The 12602-nt window shown below is 46.5% G+C and overlaps 1 protein-coding gene across 5 annotated transcripts in view; it reads left to right on the top strand.

Annotated features, from left to right (window-relative positions):
• Window positions 1-267: 267 nt before the first annotated feature.
• The window catches only part of rffl (ring finger and FYVE-like domain containing E3 ubiquitin protein ligase), a 15742-nt gene continuing 3407 nt past the window's right edge, over window positions 268-12602 (top strand). For 2 of the 5 annotated variants that reach the window (XM_031573848.2, XM_031573845.2), the window contains exons 1-5: window positions 268-642; window positions 1132-1226; window positions 5936-6121; window positions 10350-10853; window positions 11404-11505. In XM_031573848.2, the coding sequence (XP_031429708.1) occupies window positions 5945-6121; window positions 10350-10853; window positions 11404-11505 (783 nt within the window). In that variant the 5' untranslated portion in view covers window positions 268-642; window positions 1132-1226; window positions 5936-5944. Of the gene's footprint in view, window positions 643-681; window positions 1227-5803; window positions 5840-5935; window positions 6122-10349; window positions 10854-11403; window positions 11506-12602 lie in introns of those variants that run through there. The other 3 variants (XM_031573849.2, XM_031573847.1, XM_031573846.2) reach the window with 3 other exon arrangements.

Genomic DNA, 12602 nt, shown 5'->3' with positions numbered 1-12602 from the left:
CACACCAGAATGTTAGCGGGCATGTCTGAAAACGTTTTGCTTAAGTATTCATAAAGTTTATATGTTTAATGACAGCGTACACTTGTTCCATATGTTAATTGCCCATGTAAAAAAGTACATCCCTATCCGTAAATCCTAACGCTACGCGCACAGGATTCATCAATCTTTAAGCATACCAGCAGAGGTCGCCGTTTTACCATGCACGGCATCAATGAATGGTTTTACGTGCGTGTGCATGGTGTTCAAAAATAACGTGCGCGCCCATGACGTTGAATTCTCTTCGGTCCGATAGAGGAAGGGATGGTATGAAAGTGTTGTTCGTGGGTAGCTGTCTGCCAGACTTTAAACTTCAAGCGTTGGCGACACATCTTATGCGTCATTTAAATTATTGTTTACACTTCGAATGGGCGTTATTGTTGAATGGGCAAAAGTTTCTAAAATTAGTTTATGGAACTTGTTGCTGAAAGCTCAACTTTTTAACACAAGGCAACCTGCTCGGATCCGGACAACGTTAACGTATGAAAACTTGCGACCTGTGGCTAGTTAGCCTGTTAGCGAGCTATTATCAAATTTGACGTTAAAATATTAAAGCGATTTGAGAACGTTTGAGAGGCATCATTTGGATACGTACTCCTTATTAAGGTAAGAACAATAGTTAAGTATTTTAAAAGTTTCGCTAACTTATTTTCTGGCTTACTCGTTGACAACATCTTTGTATTTTTCAAGTGTTGATAGTTAGATAGCTGAAGTAACTTATTTGAGGTAATGTAAGTTAACTAGCTATAACACGTAACGTCAGAAACAGTAGGTAGCCTAACTGAATATTGGCATAAATTAAAGTAAGAATACTTGTGATAACAGAATAGCCAATGATTTTACGCAAGTTGTGTTTGTCGGATATAATGTTACTGTTGACAGAAGGAGGAAGTGGGGTAAGGATCAATATTGGCATACTTGGCAGACACCTATTGAATGTTGGGGTTATTAACAGAATATCCTGAGTCGGTTATACCTGATGTGGTAACTTTGTATAGCCAGCTCGTCAAGTCTACAAAGAACCAAGTTAATTAAACCTCTGTACTCTTATTAATGTTGATTTGTTGACCAATAATTCCCCGTTGCCTCATTCAGGTAATTTCCTGCTAGAAGTGTAAACAGTCGACATGACGGCCTGAGCTGGACAGTTGTCAAATTCTCTACTCGTCCACACAATATAAGTGACGCAGGTAAGGACCACTTTGAGGGGGTTAGCCAGTGTGTGCGTCGAGGCTAGTGTGCATGCAGTGCATTAAACGCTGAGATTAAGATTTGATTAGGATAATGACAGGCTGGCCCAAGTACAACTGAGATTGCCTGTCATTTCACCCATCGAGGTACTGTCCAAATCATACTCGGATACTGAAGAAGGAAGATTGTCGTGTTTTTTGTTTTTGTTTTTTTGCAAGACCCCTTTCATGTAACATCATGGAATGTTGTGATGCATACTTATTCAGAGTTTGTCTAGTTTCATAGCTGAAAAAACTTCAAAGCTGTATAAGAGTGTGACAACTGGCTTTTTGTGAGGGGGTGGGCTGGTTGGTATGTGTTGTTTCCCTGTGCATGTGTTACTATGATGACATGACTGGCCTCGGCTATCTACCCATGACCTGACAGCACTGCCCTCCCTCTTCCCTGCCTGCAGGGCCATGCGGGCCCCATGGTCCTGAGAGTAGAGTAGCTGTTACACTGCATGTTGTCTTGCACAGCCTTGCTATTGTTGGCCTGTCAGAGAGTACCGGTAGGGTCTGTGGTGCAATGACACTATGGGCTACTATGGGGACGGGTGGGGGCATCGAGTGACAATACAGCGTCAGTTTGGGAAAGGAGAACGTGGGAGCCGGCCTTTTGTTGTTTTGGATGTTGCGCGGCCCGCTGTAACTGCTGACGCAGAGCAATGTTTGGGGCGAAAAGTCGGTGAATGAGAAGGGACACACAGCCACCATTAAGTGATGCCTTTATGTTTGATAGTTAGGTTTGGAGTCCAAGTTGGCTAACGTTCAACATAAGGTTTTAAGTATTGTCACATATACACAGGAAAGCATATTATTGTTTTTTTTTCTTCTTTTAACTGGATTACATTACATCATTGGACCTTATTAATACGTTTGGTGAAGGCGACCGGGAAGGAGGCTCTACAAATGAGTGGATACTGCCATCTGTTAATACCTGAGTACTATAAGCTCCATGCTCATAAATGCCATTTAATACGGATTAGCCAAAGCCAGCGAGGTTTCATGCATTGGAAATGACCCATCGAGGACAGGCAGTTGAAATGAAAGGATATGGTCTGTTCCGTTCTTCAGACTTTGTACTGAGAAGGGAGAAAAGGATTGTCTCGGTACCACTGTCCACCTCTGGGACCTGGGTCACTTTCCTTGCAGCTGTTACTCTCTCCCTCATTCTCGCTCTCTCTCTCTCTCTCTCTCTCTCTCTCCGTCTGTCTCACTCTCGTTCTCTTGTCTGGACACAGCCACAGGTCTCGCAGCTGTTGCCACAGAGCTAGGTGAATCTGGCCCTGGTCGCCATGACAGTGCCTGTGCGTATAATTGACTCGCACCGGTTACCTCAGTGAGCCATGAATAGAACACCCCGGGGAGCTGGTCCCACCGTCAGATCACTAGCTTGTTATTGGACACCTGAATTAGCTCCTTGTGTGTGTGTGTGTGTGTTTATGTGCACGTGTGTGTGTACATGTATGCATGCAAACTCACACTGGGCATGTTTAGCCATTTTTAGTCTGCTTTACACATACAGGTAAAAGCAAATATGTGATTTTTATTCCCGTGTCATATCACTTGACATCCTCCATCTCCTCCACATCTTCCACACAAGTAGTAGCCCAATTCCGGAAAGACTACTCTTTATCTCGAATAGGCCTTGAGAGGTGTCTGCTGCCAGAGCTGCTGCTCTAATGGATGATCAACAGCCAGTTTACGTCAGAGGCCTGAACACCCTGTTGGCATTTGAGGTAATGCCAGTGTGCCTGCACACTGCCCCCGACTTCATATCTAAAGAGGAGATGATTCACGAGTGTAAACAGGCTTCCACAGGGTTGGATGGCACACAAAGCAGTGAAATAGTCTTCTTTCTTTATCCCCACTGTTGGCTTCGCTGCACGGTGGTCCCTTCACAGAGCGCCACGAAGTGTCAGATGTGTAAACAGTTGGGGCTGCCCTGACATTAGTTTAGTGTCTGTCTCATCCGCCTGCTGCTCCAAGGCATCATCAGCCATAATAACAGGCCTCCTGTGGGCATGTGCGGTCGCACCACGGCCGTCACACAAACGGCACACACCTGCCCCGTATTAGCGATGGTTTTGGTTTTGGCGCACACACACACAAACATACAACTGATTACACGAACTTAAACAAAGTTCAAAACCATTTATTTAAGTGGACAAGGTTGGTGCACCAACTGTGTGTCACTGGGGGGGGGGGATGGATTACCGAGTTCGTGGCCTCAGCTAGATGGTCGGTCCGACAAAGAAGCGCCACCGGAAACCCAGAACATTTATTTTAGTATCTAGCTAATTACATTGCTAATTGCCTAGACTGGTAAAAGGGACACTAGAAATGGTCTGGGCCAAATCACCTCGATAAGGTGTTTAACATACCTGTAAATGTAATCATTTACTATTTACGTAGTTATTACTTTGTTATTAAGCATACAGAGAAATGCTATGTTTATGTTTTAGGGTCTGTCTTGTCACCTGTCAACATTTAGAAAATGGTGCTGGCCACCTCTTAGGTGTATTGTTTTGTCTAGTGAAAAGTTAGTCTTCTTGTCTTGTGCATCTATGTAGACCTTGGTACTGCTGATTATTATTGTCTTCTGGTAAATGAGAGGCTTAGCAGGTATTTCATGGAGATTGGAACTGTTGATTATTGTCCTCTGCTCATATAGAGGCGTAGCAGGTTATATGTTCAGTGAGACTGCTGATTATTGTCCTCTGCATATTGAGCGGCCTAGCAGGTTTCCTGGATATTTTTAAGAAGTTATTAAAACTTATACCTTTGAAACCTCACTCTGTCTCTGAGCTTTTTGGCCAAACCAACATTTTGACAGCAACCCAAGGCTCGGCCCGTCACAGAGCGTTTAGTCTGAGGTTGGTCTGGCCGAGATGGATATCTTGTTGGAAGTGGAGATTTTGACCTCTTTTTTTTTTTTTTTTTTTACTGCAGGAGAAAGCGCAGCTGACACTGAGCTTGTCGTTGGTTCTGAGCTCCCCATGCTAAACCAAAATACTAAGCAGATAGCTTAAGCAACAAGCACTTAGGGTGCAGTGGAATAAATGGATAGATAGAGCAGCTTTTCCTCAAAGCAAATCTGACTTCTGATAAGCGTCACTAAATGTACAGTGGCATTATTCACAGTGCAAACTTTGTATTGTATGTTGACCCAGAGGCTGGATAGTGAATCACATTTTCATATTGTGTGTGTGTGTGTGTGTGTGTGTCCATGCGTATATGTAAGTTTGTGTTTGCCTGTCATTTTGTCAGCGAGTGTGTTTATAAGCTTGTGTGTGTGTGGACGTGTATATGTGCTGGATATACGTTTTTGTTTATGGGTGTGTATGTGTGCGTGCGTGCGTGCACATCTGTCAGTGCATATCTCTGTGTGTGTGTGTGTGTGTGTGCATGTGTGCATGCATACACATCTGTCAGTACGTGTGTGTGTTGGTCAGAGACACCTTAGCAGGCGCAGTGCAGTGAGTCCCTTGCTGCTCGGCCGCTGCTCTGAATTAATGATGGGAGGCCTAGTTGTGCGTCCAGGAGACGACCGGCTGCTCCCTCTCCTCCTGTTTCATATTCACAGCCAGAGCAGCACAGCACAGCTCACCTGTCTACAGCTCTCTCTCTCTCTCTCTTTTTCTCTCTCTCTCTCTCTCTCTCTTTGTCACACCTCTCTCTCCGTCTCTCTCTCCGATTTCTGCATACATCATTTTCCAGACCTTCTCTCTCTCTCTGATTTTTTGCATACATCAGTGTCCAGCATCACCCCCCCCCCCCCTTCTTTCTCTTTCTGCCTTTCTCTCTTCCATGCTTTCTTTCCTTCTCTCTCTTGCTCTCTTGCTCTCTGTCATGTTTGCATTCTGTGTCAGGTATCTGTACTCTTCCGTCTGCTATCTCTTTTCTATCTCTATCCCCCCCACACTCACCCTCCCCCCACTTAGGGCCAATGATTTTCCGTTTCCAAACAATGAATTTTCCGTTTCACATTTAGGTGAATTCCGTTTTTTTTCCGTTTCAGCTCATTTTGTTCACCCTGAGGTAGATTGATGGCTTAAAATGAGTGAATAATATGTGCCACAAGTGACCCAAACCTTCTAAGATTGTTGTTTGCCAGCCATCGACAGAACAGAAGACAAAAAAAAAAAAACATTTTTTGAATGCGATTGGGAAGATGAGCGAGTGAATGTGACAGGCTGTCATTTTCTCAGTGGTTTTGTTCTTTAATTAATGTTTGTTCATCCTTGCGATCGTTGTTGTGCTTATTTGAAAGGAATACAGGCTTGCGGGCCAAAATACAGGAGAATTTGGGCAATTTTTATGCACAAAATGATGTTTCCGTCTGAAAGTTGCAATTATGTTTCAAAGGGTACATTCCGCGAATTCTGTCCGTTTTCCGTTATCACAGAAAATCGTTGGCCCTACCCACTCACCTTAACCACAGAGATGAGTTTCACAGGGGAAGCTCTTCCTGTGTGTTTTAATTCGTAGTTACTCTCTCCCTTTCTCACCCTCTCTCTCTCTCTTTCTCGTAGATAAGAGATGAGACATTGGTTTCAAGACTGGTCAAGGTGTGAAATGTTGTAGGCGTTTTAGCACAATATTGATGTGAAAGCATAATCTGTAGACAATGGAGTGTCAACCCCCCATCTCTCCCTCCACTGCAGATCAGGAGCATGTGGGCCTCGTGCTGTAACTGGTTCTGTCTGGACTCTGCTACAGGGGACGAGGGGGGGGGCAACACGCGGCACCAGGCCTACACCAACTCCGGCTTCAGCAGCTTCCCCTCGCCCACCGCCGTGGACCACACCTGCAAGGCCTGCGGGGGACGCTTCGACACACTGACCAGGAAGGTGAGGCCACTCACGCTGTCTCTCTCTCACTCTCTCTTTCTCACTCTCTCTTTCTCACTCTCTGTCTCTCTCTGTCTCTCTCTCTCTGTCTCTCTCTCTCTGTCTCTCTCTCTCTGTCTCTCTCTCTCTCTCTCTCTAGTCTATGTGACACAGCTGTGGCTACATGCAGTTATAGGAATGAGTTGGCATACTCAATAGCTGACAAACAAAATAGCTAACTAACAAAACCTAACAAACTAAACTAAACAAAATGGACCTGGGTGGAATTCGTCGTACGTGGTTTAGTGACAAACTTGGATAAGTTAACTCAGAGTAAGTGGTAAACCTCCTAATAAAAGAACCCCCATTGGTTCATTCTCCTAGCAAAACAACGTCAGAGGGCTCTTCTATTAGGAGGTTTACCACTTACTCTGAGTTAACTTATCCAGGTTTGTCACTAAAACAAGTACGACGAATACCCCCCCTGTATTAGTGGTATATCAATGTTTAATAATAAAACATACAGGGGAGGGAGAGATTTGACACTCAGATTTGACACTCCATTATTAAATCTGTTGCCGATGCTTTGACATCTATTATATTACCAGCACTTTCTTATTGTGCTTTAAAACCCTTTCCATCGGATATGGTGGAGAGGGCGGGAACCGTGTACATTCATTGGAGTACAGCAGAGTTCCCTACATGCAGGTGCCGGCCTGGACCCTCCCATGCAGGCTCCGGTGAGAGATGCCTGGAGCTCGATGCTAATCACCCAGGCTAGCTAGATCATGCTTTCCTCTGCCCCTATTCAGGACGATCCTCGTGAAAGGGCATCACAGCCTGTTTAGAGTAACTCCTCCGCCTCTCTCTCTCTCTCTCTCTCTCTCTCTCTCTCTTTCTCTCTCTCTCATCCCTGTTAGCCCATTATGTGTGTGAGAGACACAGCTAAGCTCCACAGCTAAGAGGCACACACACACACACACACACACACACACACTACAGGAGCTGCTCAGCTGGTTACGGACACCACAGCTACAGAACCTCTCAGGTGTCCCGGCCACGCCAGGGATCGATGTCCTCCCTTCTAATAGTCTCAGTCGTGGCGTCCCGCGCAAGGCCTCGCACCCACCGTCACGTTTGTCACATTCCTCCACATGCTCCTTACATAACATCCCGCACACAATGGCATCATCCTGGGGCAATCTAGCTACTCCCCTTTCTATAGAGGCATCAATCACACATGAGTGTGTGCATGTGTTTATGTGTGTGCGCGTATGTGTGCTTACATGTGAGAACGTATAGGTGAGCAGTGTGTACTTGCACACATGTGTGAACGTGTGTGTGGGTGTGTGCGCTCACTAGTGTGACCAGATGCAAACAGACCATACGTGGAACGAGTTTACATTTTTGTGAGGGACAATATGAGCCCTGTTACCAACACTGACCGGTAACCTGAAACTTTGGTATAACGTTTATCTAACAGAATAAGAACTATTTGTATTGAACACCTATACTTTGTTCTCTAGTTGGTTGCACAACACACAAGTTAGGCCATAAAAGATGCAGGCTACAGCTTTTGCTATGTGAAAGATATGATGAGCTATTTGTTGATAGGCATCCAACATGCATTGGCCATTAAAGGCCTATCAAAGGTAACTGTCCTTAAGCAAAGCATGTGGGCGTGATATCGCCTGGTAGCTTTTACCTTAGTTTGTGTAAGTTCGGTTTTTATGATGTCGCAGAGAAGTTCAGTGTTCAGTCTGCACAGTTTGATTGGCGGCTGTCACAGCCTCTTGATGACCGCCTTCAGTGCACTCTTCTCAGCCATCGGATGAAAGCCAGGCTTTTCGAAAACCATGTCTACGTTGCATTTGTTTGAGCCAGGTTGCGCTATTATATAGAGTAGAAACTATACGAACAATGGCATAAGCGGTTCATGTGCCGGGCAGGTAAAAGAACACATTCATGTGTGTTTATGTCTGACAATTCAATTAAGTTTGTCATTCAAAACCAACTGACCAATGAAAATCCCGGATATGTCTCAATATGCCGGACAAAGGGACAAAATGCTGTGCAGTACAACGCAAAGCAGGACACCTGGTCAGCCTAGTCCTAGTGCTTACGTTTGCGTACGTGTGCATGACTGCTGTATGTACGTTTGCATACGTGTGCATGACTGCTGTATGTACGTTTGCATACGTGTGCATGACTCCTGTATGTACGTTTGCGTACGTGTGCATGACTGCTGTATGTACGTTTGCATACGTGTGCATGACTGCTGTATGTACGTTTGCATACGTGTGCATGACTCCTGTATGTACGTTTGCGTACGTGTGCATGACTGCTGTATGTACGTTTGCATACGTGTGCATGACTGCTGTATGTGCTTGCGTTTGCGTACGTGTGCATGACCGCTGTATGTACTTGCTTACATGCATGTGTGCTTGAGTGTTGGAGAGGGGAGGTTTGTTTTAGTATCATTGCCCCTGCATCTCTGTAGGGCCTTATCACGTCTCGCGTGATGAATGTTGGGGAACCTGAAAACCCTGATTTTCCCCGCACCCCCCCCCCCCCCACCACCACCACCACGCAGGCCTGTTTTGAATAGGTGAGGAGCAGAAGCTCCCGAGGCCGATATGCAAGTGCATATGAGCAGGAGTCTGACTCAAACACTGCTGCCACCTGTGGCCGATATGCAAGTGCATGACCTTTTAGAAACCTACCGAGTGCCTGTGGGCGTCACAAACTAGCTTTCCCGCATGTTCAGTATCTTCAGCTGTAAACGTCACAAACTAGCTTTCCCGCATGTTCAGTAGCTTCAGCTGTAGACGTCACAAACTAGCTTTCCCGCATGTTCAGTAGCTTCAGCTGGCTGAACTTGTGTGTCACAAAACGTAGAATTGGCAGGGCTGGGCTCGACAGCCCGCTCATTTAAATGGAGTTTTATTAGAGCACTTTGCATTCATTCAAATGGAGTTTCATTAGAGCACTTTGCATTAATTTTCCTAATCCACCCGGTGACTGATGTTTAGTTAATACAGGGCTTCACTCAGTGACTGTTTTCCTTATCATCTCAGGTGTGTGTGTGTGTGTGTGTGGTTGGTCGGCTGGTCACGTTGTAAAGCTCTGACAGACTTGTCAGATAATTGATAATTATCAAGACGTGAATGAGATGCCGGCCCAGCCCAGCCAAATGCTTGTCTGGAAGTTTAACACGTGAATAAATAGGTTTAACCGATGCATCATGTGGATGGTTCGTGATTTTGTTTTGTTTCAGTTGTTTCTGGAGGACTGTGTTTGCCAACAGTTTAGTTTCAGTTGTTTAGAGTGTTTGTGGTGATAGGGGAATATCCCGCATCTCGCCACCAGTCACCCATCGGTGTCGATTAGACTTGTTGTGGTTACTGTCGGACATTCCTGTTCACAGAAACCAGTTGATCAGGCTCAGTTTATTTAAAGTGAAACTTTGGGATTTTCCAACCTGGGCCCTGATTTTAGTTTTAAAGATCTAGTTTTTAGATCTTTTTGGGTCCAAACTTTTACTAAGGACAATTAACGATCAAAATCAGTCCAGTATTAAGTTGGAACACTATAACTGGCAACTGCAAAAAACCTGTACATGGGGAATGCATCCACGTCAAAGTGGACCGTTCTTTTCCCGCCACTGACAGGCTCATAATACTATTATAAGTGTCTGACTACATGGAAAAGATCCCTACAGAGATAGACCTGTGTCTGTTTACCTCAATAACTGTTATGAACGGTCATTTTGTACTGTAGAAACCATCATTCCTGTGCATAGCAAAGCAAAACGAGTAATTGCATGGATAAATGAACAATGTAAAGTAAACAACAAAATAACTAAATAAAGCAAGTAAAGTTAGTAAGTAATTAATGTGACACAGAACCTGATACTGTTAAATAAAAAGAAGATACAAAATGCCTTCATCTCTGAATGGCTATTAGCATCATAGAGTTCCCTTGCAGAGTTGGTAGCAGTGAATAGCTAGGTTCAATGTTTGACACCCATCTGTACTGTTCTATATCTATGGTGTCAATACGTGCCGTTCTCTATCTATGGTGGTAGCTGATTGTGTGTCTCTCCACCCCTGCTCGTTCCTGCCACAGCAACATTCCCATTCACAGAAACCAGTTCAATCAGTGAATCGGACATCTGCGTCCACTTCTTAAGTATGCCCCTCTCGTGGTTAAGTAACTGACTGTGTGTCTTTCTCCGTCCCTGCGACAGCACATGTGCATGGACTGCAAGAAGAGCTTCTGCAGCCGCTGCTCCGCGCAGCTGGAGCTGCAGCCACGGCTCTGCCTGACGTGCCAGCGCCTGTGCGCCACGCTGTTTGACCGCGCCGAGCTGATGAAGCTGAAGGTGAAGGACCTGCGCGACTACCTGCACCTGCACCAGGTGCCCACGCAGATGTGCCGCGAGAAGGAGGAGCTGGTGGAGCTGGTGCTCGGCCAGCAGACGCCCGCCGCCAACGCCACCAGCCAGGCCACCGCCAACGTGCGGGTGACGCAGCAGCAGCCGCCGCCGCCGCCTCAACCACCGCCGCCGGCGGCAGTGCCACCGCAACACGTACACACGCGCGCACCGAGCAGCGCCCACACACACCACACATCGCAGCAGAACGGACAGACGGCACCAATGGCAGGCCCGGTGTCTGCGGGTCCGACCGTAACCCAGCCGCGCTCAGAACCACACAGGCCTCCGACGCCGCCGGTCCAGGAGGACTCACAGGTGAGAGCCCACAGTCTTCACTTAACCATGAGCAGATCTCCTGCACAGCTCACACTACACAGTGCTTGGAAAATTAGCCCAATGTCCAGACTGTAGAAGTCCCCTAAGTCCCCCTCAGACTGCTTGTAGAAGTGGTTTCTGTGCTGAATAGGAACTGTAAGCAAGCGTTAGGCTAGTTCTTTTTTTTTTTTTTCATCAAGTGAGCAATTTTGTGGTGTACGTAGTTCCTGAGGAGCTTTAGTTTCCCTTGCAGCAGTTCTGTTCTTGTCACCGCAGCAGGAGGCCCCTCCCCCTCTGGGCACCTGTAGATTTGTTCTGCCTCTGTGCTCGAATAAACTCAATTCATCTCATCACGAGCCCAGATCGCTTTTTGCTTTCGGCGTAGTGCTTGAAGCTTGTGCATTTGCATTGAGAAATGCCTTTTGAAATGTAACGCTCAGGCCACCACTCCAAGGCTGGGTAGGGAGGCAGGAGTCCATGTTTTATAGCTTCATTTTTTATTTTCCTTTTTCTGTCAAAATACCTGAGTGTGTTGACCTTTGACCTCCAGAGCCTGTCTGCGCTGGCGCCCTCTGCGCTGGCACCCTCTGCGCCAGAGGAGGGGCCGGAGGATGAGGCAGACACGGAGCTGCGGGGAGAGCAGGAGTCGCAGGTACCCACCTGCTACAGCGCTCTCCTGCCTCCTCCTCGCACTCCTCTCTCGCGCTCCTCTCTTGCTCTCCTCTCTTGCTCTCAGTCTCTCAGTCTCTCTGTCTCGTGTCTCTCTGTCTCGTCTCTCTCTCTCTCTCTGTACTTCTCTCCCACTCATCTTTTTCACTCTCTCTGTCCCACTTCTGTTCTTATTCTCTCACTCCACTCCTCCTGTCACTGTCTCTGTTTCTCTCTTGCCCTCTTTCTCTCTCTTCCATCCCTTTCTTTTCATCTCTCTCTCTCTCTCTCTCTCTCTCTCTCTCGTCTTTCTCCTAACCACTTCTCTCTTTCTCTTTCCCCTTGATAACCTTTTTTCTCTCTCTCTCTCTCTCTCTATCTCTCTATCTCTCTCTGTCTCTCTCTCTTCCCCTGACTGGACGGAGACCAACTTTATTACCCAACACAGGCCGAGTCACTGCCAGCTAAGCACCAGTTTCGAACGCATTGAGATAACCATGCCAGGCCATTACCAGCACAGTGGAATAACAGCTCTTATATACCAGCACAGTGGAATAACAGCTCTTATATACCAGCAGAGTGGAATAACAGCTCCTAATAAAGGCTGCTTTTGCTCTGATTGCAGGGCAATCATGGTCCGATAAGACAGTTTGTCTCCATCACAGACCCTGTGTGGTGTTTGATCAAATGAAGTTGATGAAGCAGACCAGGGTCGTCATCCTTTGTACAAACCTGCCTGGTTATTAAGATGGAGTAAATATTACAAATCTGAACTGTTTACACAGAGCGTGTGGGTCAGGGTCTAGCTTTAAAGGACCGCGTGGAGTTGGAGCAGGCAGATGGTAACGGAGTTACAGAGAAGAGCCTTTCTGACGCCAAGGTCGGGGTGTTCTGGTGTGGGACTGATCTGAGTCGTGTCTACTGCTTGTGCACTTCTGTGCCTCTCCAACCTCAAGCGTCCATCTCATTGAGACGCTCTGAGAGCAGTTGGCCCTGTGGTAATAATAGCCTGTTATACATAGAATGGATGTGGCATGGATGTGGCATGGATGTGGATGGGACTCACGGGGTCATGTTAGCCGGATGGGTGCCGGATCTGGG

Source organism: Clupea harengus, chromosome 9, assembly GCF_900700415.2.
Source record: "Clupea harengus chromosome 9, Ch_v2.0.2, whole genome shotgun sequence".
Classification (NCBI taxonomy): domain Eukaryota; kingdom Metazoa; phylum Chordata; class Actinopteri; order Clupeiformes; family Clupeidae; genus Clupea; species Clupea harengus.
Note: the sequence above shows the minus strand (reverse complement) of the source record. Positions and strands in the feature narration are given on the sequence as shown.